This window comes from Arachis ipaensis, chromosome B5 (genome assembly GCF_059453495.1).
Source record: "Arachis ipaensis isolate K30076 ecotype BB chromosome B5, ASM5945349v1, whole genome shotgun sequence".
NCBI lineage: Eukaryota > Viridiplantae > Streptophyta > Magnoliopsida > Fabales > Fabaceae > Arachis > Arachis ipaensis.
Genome location: NC_142440.1, coordinates 131,372,307 through 131,384,780, shown reverse-complemented (window position 1 = coordinate 131,384,780; position 12,474 = coordinate 131,372,307). Strand labels below are relative to the sequence as shown.

Here is a 12,474-nt window from a genome sequence, read left to right as displayed (position 1 = left end):
TACCAGCATGACGAACATGTAGCCTTCACACATTTTGTTCCCTTTCAGCTTATACTTCTCCACTGCTGTGTGGAACCACTTCAGAATCTCCAACGGCCAATTGAATATCCGTGGACCAGAAACATCTAGCACGGGGTAGATGTGCCCTGGAGAAATTACCTGTTGAGTGGTGGGGCACAGGAACATCTTCATCACCACCAGTATGAAATATCTCCTAAACTCCATCCTATCTGACTCTGTCGCCATTGGTCAGCTGTAGACTAAATCCCGGAGCTCGGTTGTGCTCCGTCTATGAAACCGATTTTTTATGGCGACGTGGGACGGATTACTCTCATCCAGTGCTGGAAATGGATCCCCTGCAACATGTTCATGTGTTATTCAATGTTAATATGTATGCATAATCAAACATATTTACACCAGCACGCCTACGCAGGACAAGGTAGCATAAGTTACCTCTTGACGGAATGCCGAAAACCTTCTCGATTAACTCGGTATTCAGGCAGATGTTGCCAATGTCGAGTATAAAGGTTCTCGGCTTAACTTGGTATGACTCAGCTAGGTGAACCATGATGGCTTGCTTTACTGACCAATTTGGAACAAGCCTCAAGAATCCGAAGCCAATAAGATCAATCTCGGCAAGCTTCTCAACGGAATTATTTTTTGACAGCGTGCTCATCATGTCATGTATGTAGCTGGGCGAGCAACAGGACTCTAACAATTTCTGATAATTGTTACACTAGTTATAAGTCACACATAAGATAATGCCCGAATGGTAAAAAATGAATGCTAGAAATCATTTTACCTTTTTTCCCATTTCACTTGGGTTTTACTTCAAATTAATCCTGCTGAGGTCCACAAGAAACAGCCCCTCAAAATTGCATAATGGGAAAATAGCAACAATTTCAGCAGCCAATTTACAGTCATTTCATATAATAAATTATTCCCATAAACATACAGAGATGGACAAAAAGAAACTCTTTTTCATCCCCTTCATAATTGAAACATGATGCAACAAAACATCACCATCTTATGACAAATCAGAAGAAATCATAATAAAAAAACCATACTTTCAAGAGCTTGTCAAAAATCTGAAACAAAGAAAAAGCACCCTACTTATAATAAAATTGATCTCATTTCATTAATTATATCTAATGTAAAATCAAATTTAAGTTCATTTTATTCTGTTTCAATAACCAACCCCACATTTAATTTCAAACTAAATTTAGCCCCATAAATTATGTAGCGTGACTTTAATTAATTTGGACAAGTGTAATTGTAGAGGCATGTGTTACGAGGAAACTACAAACTCAAACATCAATTATAAGCTTGAGCTATCCTAAGTCTCTTATAGGACACGTTCCCTATTATGTGCTTTCTAGACATCTAAGACATCAACCAAAGTATTTGATAAAATTAAAACTACTTCTTAATTTAAAAATCTAACACACAATAATCTGATAAGTTGATAATATAAAACTCTTAAAACTATTATAGCACAGAATTAAACTCATTCCCTCATTCTTTATAACGTTATATTGACATATGGCAAAGCATCAAAATGATATCCGGTATGTTCTTTCAGTAATTTGCTCCTCACAATAAATAGCTCAACTCCCACCAATTAAGTTCCTTCAGCCTTTATGAAGCAAAATGTTCCTTTCAGAAAAAAGTGGAAAGGAAGGTCTTAATTGAACAAGAATAGCACCCTAGAGCCTTTGCACTTGTTAGTACCTTCAAGTTTCACTTTTTTTACAGAAACGTCTCTTAATTTAGCAATATCAAAGAACATCTCATATCAACACCATTCCTAGTATCTAAACCATATATCAGAACAAAAACATATAGCCTCTAACAACTACAATTACAACATCCATCACAGATAAAAGCATCATCAAAACTCTACCAATAAGCAACATCCGAAAAAAATATCAACAACATCCCATATCTAATTAGAATCCACCCAAATTACACTCTCTAATTCTCTTTTCAAGACATGCATACGAAATCAAAGGAAACATTTACCATACTTACCTATTAGTGAGCCGAACCGGGGAATTCCAGGCTGGAGGAGTCTAGGTTAAAATCACCTGACGACGCAGGTGCACCAGGAAGTTTCGGCGGTGCCGGAAAAACCCACATGCAACGACAGAGTGGCGTCGCTCTTATTGCAAGTTTGGAGGCACGATGGTCGGAGAGGCTCGGCGCGGCGTCGAAGCGGCTGGAGAAGTGAGGGAAGAGGGTTGCGCCCAGGTAGCTTCAGTGGAGTCTCGATGGTCGGAGAGGCTCGGCACGGCGTCGCGGTGTCCGGTGAAGAGATGGAGGAGGGTTGCGCGATGGTTTCGGAGGCGTGGCACGGGATGTAGATGCTTTTTGAATTTTCTGTGGTAAAATAGTGAAAAAGAGGTAGGTTTTTGGTGAAGGTGAATATGTTTTTACCCTGGGTCATTTTTTGGATGGTGCTGGATGTGGTTTGGGCTTTTGGATCCCAGCCCAGGTACATTTTGGCTGGGTTTTGGCTGATTGGCTTTTGGTTCCCTAGCTTTACTCTTTTTGAATTGGACCCGACAGTCCAATTTACCAAAAATCATCCCCCAAATTATTCAGTTGTAATTCTAATTTTTTAAATTTTATTATTGTACCCCAACACCTTCTATTCTCACCGATTCTTATCCTCCACCTCAAAGCCATCGTACATACATCTTGTCCCATAACGGCGCATCAGTAAACACGAACACCAACTCCCACAGTGGCGCAGCACCCACCGCGAGCACCATCCCCGACGGCGGCACATGACGGAAAAAAAATGTCGGTAAAGAATTTCTAAATAAAATCGCGTTGCAAGTATAGATCTAAATCGATAATTAAACCTCAATAAACATTTAATATGTTTGTCACAATGCAAACCAATAAAAATAACCGAAGTATTTAAATCTCGGATCGTCTTTCAAAGGAATTATAGGGAAGTGTACTTATTATTGGTTGTGGGAAAGTATTTTTGCGTTTTTGAATGGTGAACAAGGAATGTAAATAACGAGAAAATAAACTAACAACTAAGAAAAGTCCTAGCAATGGTTAAGAATTGGAATTCTTATCCTCATTATCATCGTCAATTGTGATGGTAAACATAAATTGCCTTCACGTAGTTAACCTCTAACCAATGAAGGAAAGTCAAATGCATACAATCAACTTGAGTTCACAAGTCCTAGTCAACTTATAGTGAGAAACTATATTTAATGAAGTTCAAGCTAATCGGCAATCTTCAATTACCAATCAACAAGAGACTTTGACAATTCAAGAGTCTCCAAATCATCAGCCCAAGCCAAGAACACAAAAATCTATTTTAAAATCCAACCAAGCATTTCATCAAACACTTGGAAGGCACAAAATAAAAACATAAAAAATCAACAAAAAATAGTAAAATCTAAGACTAACAGTTGCATGAAAATAATAACAAGAAATTAAAGAAAGCAACAATAAACATAAAATACCTCTAATGCATTAAAAGAAAATTGAAATCAATAAGGAGTCATGAACAATAAAGCAACAAGGTAAAGGAAACAACATATAAAACTAAGAAAGCAAGGAAGCAATAACAAGAAATTAAAAGAGGAACTTGAATTAAAATGAGAAGTAGTCTCTAAACCTAGATGAAACTGAAAATAAAAGAAGAAACCCTAAAACCTAGAGAGAGGAGAGAGCCTCTCTCTCTAGAATTCTACATCTAAAACCTAAAGTGTGTAAAAGTGAATGAATGATGCATGATGCCTTCCAGCTCCACTCTATAGCCTCTTGTCTTCATTTTTGGGCCTAAAACTGGGTCAAAAGCAGCCTAGAAATAGCCCCCAGCGAATTCCCTTTACTGAGGCACGTGCATGACACTCACCACGCATACGCTTCAGTCACGCGTATGCTTCAGTCACACGTACGCGTCGTTTGAACTTTGCACTGGCCATGCGTAGGCGTCAGCCACGCGTGCGCGTCAGTTAGACTATGGCTTGGTCACGCGTACGCGTCATCCACGCGTATGCGTCGAGACCAGCTTCTCAAATCTCCAAATTCTTGTGTTCCTTCCACTTTTGCATGCTTCCTTTCCATCCTCTAAACTATTCTTGCCCTATAAACTCTGAAAATACTTAACACACATATCATGGCATCGAATGGTAATAAGAGAGGATTAACAATTAGCGATTTTAAGGCCTAAGAAGCATGTTTTCAATAATAGCACAAAATTAGGAAGGAAACTTAAAAACATGCAATTTACATGAATAAGTGGGAGAATAATTGACAAAATCTACTCAATTTAATCCAAAATATACCATAAAATAGTGGTTTATCAATCTCTCCACACTTAAACATTAGCATGTCCTCATGCTAAACTCAAGAGAACCAAAAGAGTGAAGGAAAAATGGTAAGTCTTATGCAATGCAACTTATCTATATGAATGCAACTACATGCTAAATGCTTTTACCTACTTGGTTACAAGTAAATAAATCTTCCAAGAGCAAATATGAACTTGATTCCACTAATTCAAATCTCAAAATAAAGTACAAGTAGACTTGCAAGAAGAAAGCTTGTGAAAGCCGAGAACAAAGAATTGAGTATCGAACCCTCACCAGAAGTGTATATACTCTAATCGCTCAAGTGTTTAAGGTTCGATTCTCTCAATTCTCTACTAATCTTGCTTTCTAAGACTTGCTCTTCTTCTACCAATCAACAAAAATTTAATACACGAATACACATATCAAGAGGTCTTTTCAAGGGTTGTAATGGGGTTAGGGTCAAGGTAGGAATGTATTTGGTTAAGTAGATTAAAATCCGAATCCTTGATTAACTTAAACTCCCCACCTAACCTAAGGCACTCCAATTCATTACAATGCAAAACCTAACTATCCATTGACTATCTTTATACAAAGTCATGCACCTTGATATTTTTGAATACAAATCATATGCATTAATATCATTATTTACCTTGGGACATTTTGTCCCCTTTTTATTGCTTTCTTTTCATCTTTTTTTTTCTTTTTCTTTTTCTTCTTTTTTGTTTTTTTATTTTTATATATGTGGTGGATTATATATACGAAGATCAATGCATATGATTAAGGTGTTGAATGCATGAACATGCGCCCAAAATTTCTTTCACATTTTTACAAAAATATACAATACCCAATTTCCAAACCAAATGTTCTCAAATCCAATTTCTCCACACTTAAATCATACACTCTCTCACTAGCCTAAGCTAACCAAGGATTCAAATTAGGGATATTCATTGTTTTCCGCTTAGAGTTAGTGATGTGCTAACATAAAGAAATAAATGGGGTAAATAGGCTCAACATTGTTTTTTTTTTTTTTGCAAAGGATGATGAAAGGTTAAGTTCATATGGGTATGTGAGTTTTAGTGAAACAAGGGTCTCAATCACATAAATGCATGCATTTATCAAACAATGGAAATATAAAATCAAGCAAGATAAAGATCACAATCTTAAAGAGAACAACAAACACCGAAATAAAATATTAGTTGATAAGATGCAACCAATCAAATAGGTTCAAAAATCTCACTGTGTTTGTGTGTTCGAGCTCTAAAACCATGTTTCAAAATAAATTTCTTCAAGCAAGCTCAAAATTTTTTTTATTCAAATTAGTGAAATGTCCTAAAACAGTTTCTTGGAAAAGGAATGATTACTTCAACCAAGTAGTCTTAACAAGAAAGAAGTGGTAAGTTATGCACAAATTCTAACTAACATGCAATCTATCATGCAATGCAACAACTAATATAACAAAGAAAATTAAGAATTGGTGTTAGAAAAGGAAGTAGTTACCCACAGAAGTCAGTCTCGACCTCCCCACACTTAAAGATTGCACTGTCCTCGGTGCATGCAAAGATGAGCAAAGGGGATTAGGGTGGCTACAACTGATGAGCTCCTTCAAAAGATTGTGCGGAGGGACTTGTTGTTCGCCCCAATTAGAAGCTTTTCCTTTTCCTTCTTGGTGGCTGGCCTGAAAGGGGAGGAAAGACGGAAGATTAAGCCCAAAAATAAGGTTTAATTACTCTGCTGGTCCCTATAGTTTCGCAAAATTTTCAATTAGGTCCCTATACTTTTTTTTTCTTTTAATTGAGTCCTTGCACCAAAAATTTTTTTAATTGGGTCCCTACACTTTTTTTTTCCTTTTATTTAGGTCCCTGTACCAATTCTCTTTTTTTTTAGTTGGGTCCCTATAAAGTTAAGCCAATTACTACTAAGAGGGACTTAATTGAAAAAAAAATTTGGTACAGGGACCCAATTAAAAAGAAAAAAAATATAGGGATCTAATTAAAAATTTTACGAAACTATAGGGACCAACAAGTAATTAAACCCAAAAATAAAGATATCATAGCAAATAAAATATAGGTGGGGCTAATGCTAAATAAGAGTAGATTTCTGAACTACATGGTAGCTACAACATGTAAGTGAGAAAGAAATATAAGCGAATGGCATATCAACAAACACTTGATGCAAGAGTAAAGTCAAAGCATAAGTAAATGGCATGAAAAGAACACTCGGAAGCATCAAGTTCAAATAGGAAAGAGTGGGTCATGAAAGACAATATGAGTTCATATCAATGCACAAATAATGCAAGTGTCACAAAAGATAAGCATTGACCTATAAATATCATCACCCAATAATACAAAACAAGTCACGAAGTACCAAAATAATGCAAGAAATATTCAACAGTTATGTAAGAGAATTCAACACCAATGGAAAGATAGCGAACTTAGAAAAGAAAATAAGAACAAGTAGCAAATTTAAAATGCAATAAATGAAGGTTTGTAAATGCAATAAACAAAAGAGAATGAAAGAGAATAAAGATGAGAAGTGAAAGGAATGAAGAAGAAGAAAGGTAGAAAGAAAGAAAAAGGAGAGAAGAAAGAAGAACGGAAGAAGAGAAGGAGAAGAAAGGAAGAAAGAAAGAAGAAGAAGAGGAAAGAAATAAAGAAAGAAGAGACAGGGATGCGACACGGATGCGTCAACCACGCGTACGCGTGGTGTGTAGTAGAAGGGAGTGACGCGTACGCATCGTCCACGTGTACGCGTGGGAAGTAAAAAGCAGAAGGTGACGCGTATGCGTCGGTCACAGGTACGTGTGATAACCATTCGTGATGGACGCATGAAACCTACAGAGTGCCATCACAACTCTCTGGTTTTTGTACCAGAGGCAGCATGAAGAGACGACGCGCATCGGTCACGCTCACGCGTGGGTGGCCGAAAAATGAAGTGACGGTACGCGTCAACGAGGCGCACGCGTGGGTTGCATTGTGCACCTAGCACCCCACCCACATCGTTTCCGCGCAAGTCTCTATTTTTTATACGAGGCAGCAACAGCATCCCAGCGATGCGTACGTGTCGTCCACGTGCACGCGTGGGATGTTCCCTTTTTTTTTAATAATAAACTAACAAGCTATTAAAGTAATGCTAAACATTATTAAACAAGCTAAACCACAACTTAGACTAAATAATCCTAACTGAAAATGAAAATTCAATTCATTACCAACATAAACAAAAGGGAAAATGAAAAGAATTTACCATGGTGGGGTGTCTCCCACCTAGCACTTTTAGTTAAAGTCCTTAAGTTGGACATTTAGTGAGCACCTTGTCATGGTGGCTTGTGCTTGAACTCATCTTGAAACTTCCACTAATGCTTGGACTTCCAATAAGCTCTAACATTTCTAAATAAATTCACCAAGCCTTGATGAATTTCTTCACAAGCTTTGAGCTTCCAAAGTTGATCCTCTTGTATGCCGGGATCCCAAATCTTGTTTCTACACCCGTCTTCAAGTTGATCATCATTATTCCATCCGGGTGGTAAGCAATCCGAATTCTCACTAAGGTATCCAAACAACTTCCTAGACCCATTCAATCTAGCTCTATACCAATCTTTGCACTTCAACTTTGAGCATGCAACCATATTGAACCTTGCATGGCAACTCCAACTATTAACCATCTCCTTTTGCTCTTAAAGCCACAAAGAGCCCTAAGTTGACCATCCGTCTCAAGCAAACCATGTTCAAGTGGGAAAGTAAAGTTTAAGAATAAGAATTTTACCCACTAAAATGTTATGTTAGATGGTAATGGCTTGGGCAGAGGTGTTTTTAATGATCTTGCAAGTTCCACTCCCTTGTGCTCTTCCTTGATTACTTCCACCTCTTGGCAAGCTTCTTCAACCTCAACCTCTTCCTCTTGGTAGCTTTCTTCCAATTCAATTTCTTCTTCATTGCGTACCAAGGGTATGAGAGGTTGTGTATCTTCTTCTTTGGCCTCTATTTCATGTCCAATGGGGGAGGATTCAATTGTAGATAGAAATTCATCAATTATTGAATCCATCTCTTGATCAACCTCCTCAAAGTCTTCAACCATGATATGCTTTGGAGGTTGTACACCCTCCTCAACATCAAATTCAAACTTCTTGGAAGAAGGCTCTATGACTTGAGGTTCCCATGGACTCTCAACATCTCCTAAGTCTTCAACCACTTCTTCCTCTTCAACAATTATGGCTTCCTCTAATTGTTCCAATACAAAGTCACATTACTCACTTTCCACCAGAGTTTCTAATCTCCTTCATGCTACACTCCCCATTAGATTATGGGGGTACTCTGAGTGTTGAAGCGTATGGAGGCTAAATTATTTACTACCTCGGTCAAGGTAGCCATGAGTTTTAGTGTCGTCCTTTGCATCTCTCCTTGGCCTTGAAGTAGTGCAGTGAGAGAATCATCTATTGGGGCTTGGGGTGGATAGGAGTGTTCATTGGGTGGGAGAAAGAGCTCATAATAGGAAGGTGGTTCATCTTGGTAAGGACATGGAGGTTGTGTATATTGAGGTGGTGGTTCTTGGGAGTATTGATGTTGAAATTGTGGTGTTCTAAGTTTGGTTTATATAGTGGTTGGTAAGGTGGATAAGGGTTAGGATCATATGGAGGTGTTTAGTGGTATGGGACTTGTGAGTATGGTGGTTGAGGGCTATATTGAGGATAGGGCTCATAGGCGTATGGTGGAGGTTGTTGATATTCGCAAGGAGATCCACCATAACCATTGGATTGGCATGCATATTGGAATGACTCTTGCTCATAGTATATTGGAGGAGGTTGTTGCCATGAAGGTTGTCCATAAGCTTGAGGCTACTTCCACCTTTGATTGTTCCATCATTGATGCATATTCTCATTGAAGCTTCCATTTCCTACAACACTATTGTAACCAAACTCATAGCCAAAGGGGTGAGAATTCATAGTAACAAGAGAAAATAAAAACAAAAACTAACAAGAAATAATAAAATTAAACTCCTAAAACTAACAACAACTAACAAAGAAATAAAAAGCAAACATATTCACAATATTCACAATAACCAATAATAAGGCACACATTTGCAATTCTCCGGCAATGGTGCCAAAAACTTGACAGAGGAAAAATGTCGATAAAGAATTTCTCAATAAATCACATTGCAAGTATAGATCTAAACTAACAATTAAACCTCAATCAATGTTTAATATGTTCGTCACAATGCAAACCAATAAAAATAACCGAAGTATTTAAATCTCGGGTCGTCTCTCAAAGGAATTACAGGAAAGTGTACTTATTATTGGTTGTGGAAAAGTATCTTTGAGTTTTTGATAAACTAACAACTAAGAAAAGTCCTAGCAAGGGTCAAGAATTGGAATTCCTATCCTCATTATCATCGTCAATTGTGATGGTAAATGTAAATTGTCTCAGCGGCTCTCTTCCAGAGGTTTCAGTCGCGTCTCCGCCGCGCATGCAACAACAACCATTGCGTCAACCAGTTGTCCATTGTCTGATACACTCAACGCTGCCACGTGAAGGCCATCCCTGCTTGCTGGAGGCATGGACAGGTCTCCTTCAGTTCAGTCGTCGGCTTCAGTTCTACAAGCATTCTCAAACGGCTGTAACAGGTAAGTGGATGGTTCTTAATTGATTTTGTGAATGTACATGTTCAATTAGGGTGTGTTCTACAGTAGATTAAATTTTGATGAATTGTTGGATGTTGTTCTCTAAATTTCTTAATTTTGGTAAGTTGATGCAGTTGGAACTTGGACGTTGTTGAAAGTAGGGATTGGAAGTTGCAATTGTTAGAGTTTTCCAGTTCCTATTTGCAATTGTTAGATATTGGAAGTTGCTTTATCTTTAGGAGTTGGATTTTGCTAAGTTACATGTGTGTGGAGATTCGATTGTGCAGTTTTTTAAATTGGACTGTTTTTTGCTACAAAATTTCGTTTGTTTTCCATTAAAAAGGTTGGATGTTGTTTATTTTAAGTGTTGGTGTCTTTGATGGTGTTCAAAATTAGGCAATTCATTACTACTTAGTTTACTCTACATGTACATACTAAAATGTGTTGTATCGATATGCGTGGTTTGCAATTTAAATAGAAAAACACAAAGGGTTCAGTTATCTACACATGGTGAAACAGAGCCATTTTATCTACAAATTTTCTGTTTATATATTGCTGATCATATTAAACATATGTTCGTTCTAGCGTGTATGTGGATGGTTCTTAATTGATTTTGTAAATGTACATCTTCAATTAGGGTGTGTTATACGGAGGATTAAATTTTGATGAATTGCTGGATGTTGTTCTCTAAATTGCTTTATTTTGGTGAGTTGATGCAATTGGAACTTGGATATTGCTGAAATTAGGGAAAAGGAAGTTGCAATTGTTAGAGTTTTGATGTTGCTGTTTGCAATTGGTAAGAATTGAAAGCTGCTTTACTTTCAGCATTAGACGACCATCCTGTATGCCGCAACCAGCCTAGAAACAAACTTAAGGAAGTGAGAACCCCCTTCACAGGACCGAGCACGAAGACCATGCTGAAGGGTGTGGGGTTACCTATGAAAAAGCCAAGCAAGGGGGGAAGACAACAAAAGATGAAAGATACCTAGAAAAATCATGATTTTGTATCCGTTTGAGACACTTGTGATACTATTTAAAGTATATACTTTTTTAGGCCATCACGTGTTTTTGTGCAGATAGCTGCTTGTTTTTGGCAACATCCACGTGGATGTTGCTCCTATTATACAGCAGGATGTTCCTTTACCTGACTAAATGGATGTTTTTGAATATATGTTCCTTTATCCTTCTAAATGGATGTTTCTGAATATATGTTCCGAGTTTATATGTGTTAATTAGTAGAGGATGCCTCTATTTCTTTAGGTAGTGAATGTATTTTCTGTTTTCCAATATTCTTCAGCAGGTTTCTTGGTGTTTGTACATTCTTTTTTTGCCAAGATATAAGTGGATTTTTATTCTGTTAATCAGGAGCATCTTTCATCTTTAGACTAAATAGAAGTTTATTTATATATTTTACTAGTTTTCTTATGTTGCAGTTGTGGATGTATCTAGTTCTTTAAGCATTGTATGGTCTATTTATGTAATTAACCTACTTGACAGGTTTCTTTGTGTAGATACCAGTTTGTTAATACTAATATTGCTTTTGCTAGGAATCAGGATGTTCCTTTACCTTACTAAATGGGTGTTTCTACATATATGTTTCCGAGTTTATCTGTGTTAAATAGTAGGGATGCCTATTTTCTTTAGGAAGTGAATGTCTTTTCTGTTCTCCAATATTCTTCAGCAGGTTTCTTGGTGTTTGTACCTTATTTTTTAAGCCAAGATATATGTAGTTTTTTGTTCTGTTAAGGAGCAGCATCTTTCGTCTTTAGACTAAATGGAGGTTTCTTTATATATTTTCCTAGTTTTCTTGTGTTGCAATTGTGGATGACTGTAGTTGTTTAAGAATTGCATGACCTTTTTTTTTTAAAATCCTACTCGGCATGTTTCTCCGTGTAGATACCTGATTATTTTTGCAAAGGTCTAAGTGGATATTATTTCTGTCAAGCATCCGGATGTTTTTTTTCCATACTAAATGGATGTTACTTTAACAGAAGCTATGTGAATGACAAATAAAAAAAGCTTATCCTACATAAGTAACGATAAATTTATCATCATGCTAAAATGAAATGAAAGGAATCATAATATTTATTCAACTTATTCATACAATTTGCAACACTGTAGAATCAGGAATTCATCATGACAAAAAATAATACAAGAACCCTATATTTTGTTAGAGGGGTGAGGCTACATTGTTTAGAAAATTGTTATATAATTACTATACAACTAGCTAAACAAAGAACAACTTTCTATTTGCTACACTTAGATCACGTCTTTTTCACTTCATCCGGTTCATCAACTTCTTCAAATTCCTTGTCTATCAGTTCAAATTCATCAATCATCTTAAAGTAGACTTTCTATTTTTCAATGTAATCCTGCAGCTTGGAATCCTTGAGCATATCTTCTGATTATGTGATACATTGCTTCTGCAAAAAGTAAAAATGAAGAATACATAGAGCCGTTGTGATTTCTTAACAACTCAGCTTCTTTAATTTGTTGATCTTCCTCTTATTAAATTAAAAAACATAAGCATAGTTTGAATGTAAT

General features: G+C 36.8%; 1 protein-coding gene across 1 annotated transcript; it reads right to left on the bottom strand.

The window, feature by feature from the left end:
* Positions 1-249: 249 nt before the first annotated feature.
* LOC148565806 (uncharacterized) lies at positions 250-814 on the bottom strand. The gene is made up of 3 exons (XM_088486412.1): positions 803-814; positions 454-721; positions 250-356 (listed from the first exon to the last, which is right to left on the bottom strand). The coding sequence occupies exons 1-3, from the start codon at positions 812-814 to the stop codon at positions 250-252; spliced, it is 387 nt and encodes a 128-aa protein (XP_088342538.1).
* Positions 815-12,474: the final 11,660 nt, after the last annotated feature.